The sequence below is a fragment of the Vicia villosa genome, unplaced genomic scaffold (genome assembly GCF_029867415.1).
Source record: "Vicia villosa cultivar HV-30 ecotype Madison, WI unplaced genomic scaffold, Vvil1.0 ctg.001710F_1_1, whole genome shotgun sequence".
Classification (NCBI taxonomy): domain Eukaryota; kingdom Viridiplantae; phylum Streptophyta; class Magnoliopsida; order Fabales; family Fabaceae; genus Vicia; species Vicia villosa.
In genome coordinates this window covers 148,130-150,552 of record NW_026705706.1, presented here as the reverse complement: position 1 = coordinate 150,552, position 2,423 = coordinate 148,130, and the positions used below count along the sequence as shown (strand labels likewise).

The 2,423-nt window shown below is 28.8% G+C and overlaps 1 protein-coding gene across 1 annotated transcript; it reads left to right on the top strand.

The window, feature by feature from the left end:
• The first annotated feature begins 1,227 nt into the window (after window positions 1-1,227).
• LOC131636382 (agamous-like MADS-box protein AGL80) lies at window positions 1,228-1,868 on the top strand. Its single transcript, XM_058906989.1, has 2 exons — window positions 1,228-1,306; window positions 1,492-1,868. The coding sequence occupies exons 1-2, from the start codon at window positions 1,228-1,230 to the stop codon at window positions 1,866-1,868; spliced, it is 456 nt and encodes a 151-aa protein (XP_058762972.1).
• Window positions 1,869-2,423: the final 555 nt, after the last annotated feature.

Below are 2,423 nucleotides of genomic sequence, written 5' to 3'. Positions count from 1 at the left end.
ATTGTTTCCAATTTCTGACCAGACCTCAAAATCTATAAGGGAGGTCGGTAAATGGGAGGAAGATACCTTAATTTGGGATCCCTTGTGGAGGAAGCCTGTTTTTTTTACTATGAGGTGGCTCGTTTTAATGACCTTTAATATGCAAATAGAGAATTTAGAATGTTGGTTGAGAATGATGTGTGGAGGTGGCGAGACTCAAGTGATGGTGTTTATCATATGGCTTCTGCTTACTCTTATCTCTTGTCCAGTCAGTTTAAAAATTTCCCCCGGGTCGGCTAGTCCCCTCGTTAAGCTAGTCCTTCTGTCTATTTGGTGTAGCAGGTTTCTCTTAGGAGCTTCCTTAGGATCGTATCCTTACCATAAATAAGTTACTTAAGAGGTGTATCCTTAAAAAACATATTTTCTATAAAGTGAATATCAATAATTTAAAATTTTTAATGATAAATTTATTAAAAGTCAACATTAGTTAAAAAGAGAGTTTATTAAAGTAAAATTAATTGATATCATAAATTATTTTGAAAAATTGAATGAAAAGCGAATAATGGAATGAATTGAGGGAAAAGAAAGAAAAAAAAAGATAACAAAGACTTTTCAAATATTAAGAGAATTGAACATACGTAAAATATTATAATTAAATCAATAAAAGTATTTTAAATAAAAACCCTAAGAGTAATAGTTAATTTAATTTATAATTTTATATGTTTTTATGTTTAACCATTTTAACTTATTTTAATTTATTATTATTAATGGCTAAATGAGATGAATAAACGAGATGTCGCAAATTCAAATTCGCACTTTTGTAGTTCAATAAAATTATCTACTGGTTTGTTTTAACAGAAATTTTTAATTATTTCATCACTTCTTAAATATGTATAAATCAAAGACCAATAATAATAACCTACAATGTTTTTCCTTGTAATTATACAAAAATTAATATTTTAACGAAGGGAGAGAGTACTAATTCGTTTTATTAAGATGTCTTTGGACATATATACGTCTTAAATGACCATAAATGTGATTTTGAATGTAAAATAAAACATTAAAGTCATTTTGGTTGAATCTCTCATGAATAAATTCTATAAAAACACTTGCTTTAAATTCTACATAGTTGTGCCTAAAATATGCCTATAAATATGGCATATAATGAGAGTCACAAGAGAGACATCATAAACATCATTTGTTGAACTATCATTGTTTGGTAATTTTTTCAATTTTCTCTTCACTATCATGGCTACAAGAAAAATTGAGCTTGACTACATTAGTGATGGCTCCAAGAGAAATACAACATTGAGAAAAAGGAAGCAAGGTTTTATATTTTCTTTCTCTTTAATTTCTCTAAGGCAAATTCATAGTATTAAAATTTATCATTAGAAATTTAACCTTAATATTATTGTTTCATATGATGTCATCACATTGAAAATTGTAGAATATTTTAAACAAATGCAATTTTCTCTCAATTCTCTTTACCATCTTTGCAATGACTTTCAACAGGTATCATTAAGAAGATGGATGAAATTACCACCCTTTGTGGAATTGATGCATGTGGCATAATCTATGATGAAAATATGTCACATCCAACAATTTGGCCATCAAAAGATACATTTCAAACATTGATGGACAGATTTAGAGCCCTTCCTGAATCCAAACAAAGAAAAGTGACGTTGGATCACGAGGGCTTATTGAAGATGACAATAGCGAAAGATCAAGAGAAATTAATGAAACAAAAGGACATCACCAAGAAGAAGGAAATGAATAATTTACTTGATCATTTTATCCGAACAGGTGAGTTTGATGGAAATGATTTGAGCGAGAGTGATCTCGAAGATCTGTCGTTGCTTGTTGATAGCAACCTTAAAGAACTCGAGTAGATGATAAAATATATATGTTGGAAATCAAGTTGAAACCTATGATGGGATAAAATAGATGTTCTCAAAGGATATTATCCCAACTGTTATTTGTTTTAGTTTATATTTCCTGTAAAAATAATCTTTTATTAGATTTATGACAGTCAAATGTAATTGATCTATATATGTTTTAATTAATGCAGTGAGTACTGTTTTTAGACTTTTTTTTTGTTATTATTAGAATTTTATTTAATAGAAAGTTTGTCGGTTTTTCAAGCGTAGGTGTAATATTTTTATTGTCAAAATTTTCAAAAGTTAAGTGTGTTTACATCTTTTTTGAAAAAGCAAAAAAAAAGGACAATAATATAATGCTAGGCTAAGCCATAAGATATGCCACTGCAAAAGTAAAAACAACCAACCAAACAGACATTCTTTTAAAACTAAACAATATCCCAAAACAGCCCTTAGACACAAGTCACTTGAAAATCAGCCCCAATAGACAAGAGAACAAATTACAAATACAATAACTTTTTCTTTTATTTTATAAGGTTGCGACCCTTGATGAAACACACACTTTTA

What these genes read in the sequence shown, in the direction of transcription:
- LOC131636382 (XM_058906989.1), top strand. Translation starts at nt 1,228, where the DNA reads ATGGCTACAAGAAAAATTGAGCTTGACTACATTAGTGATGGCTCCAAG. An exon ending in ATTGAGAAAAAGGAAGCAAG is followed by an intron (nt 1,307 to 1,491) that starts GTTTTATATTTT and finishes GACTTTCAACAG; the next exon opens with GTATCATTAAGAAGATGGAT.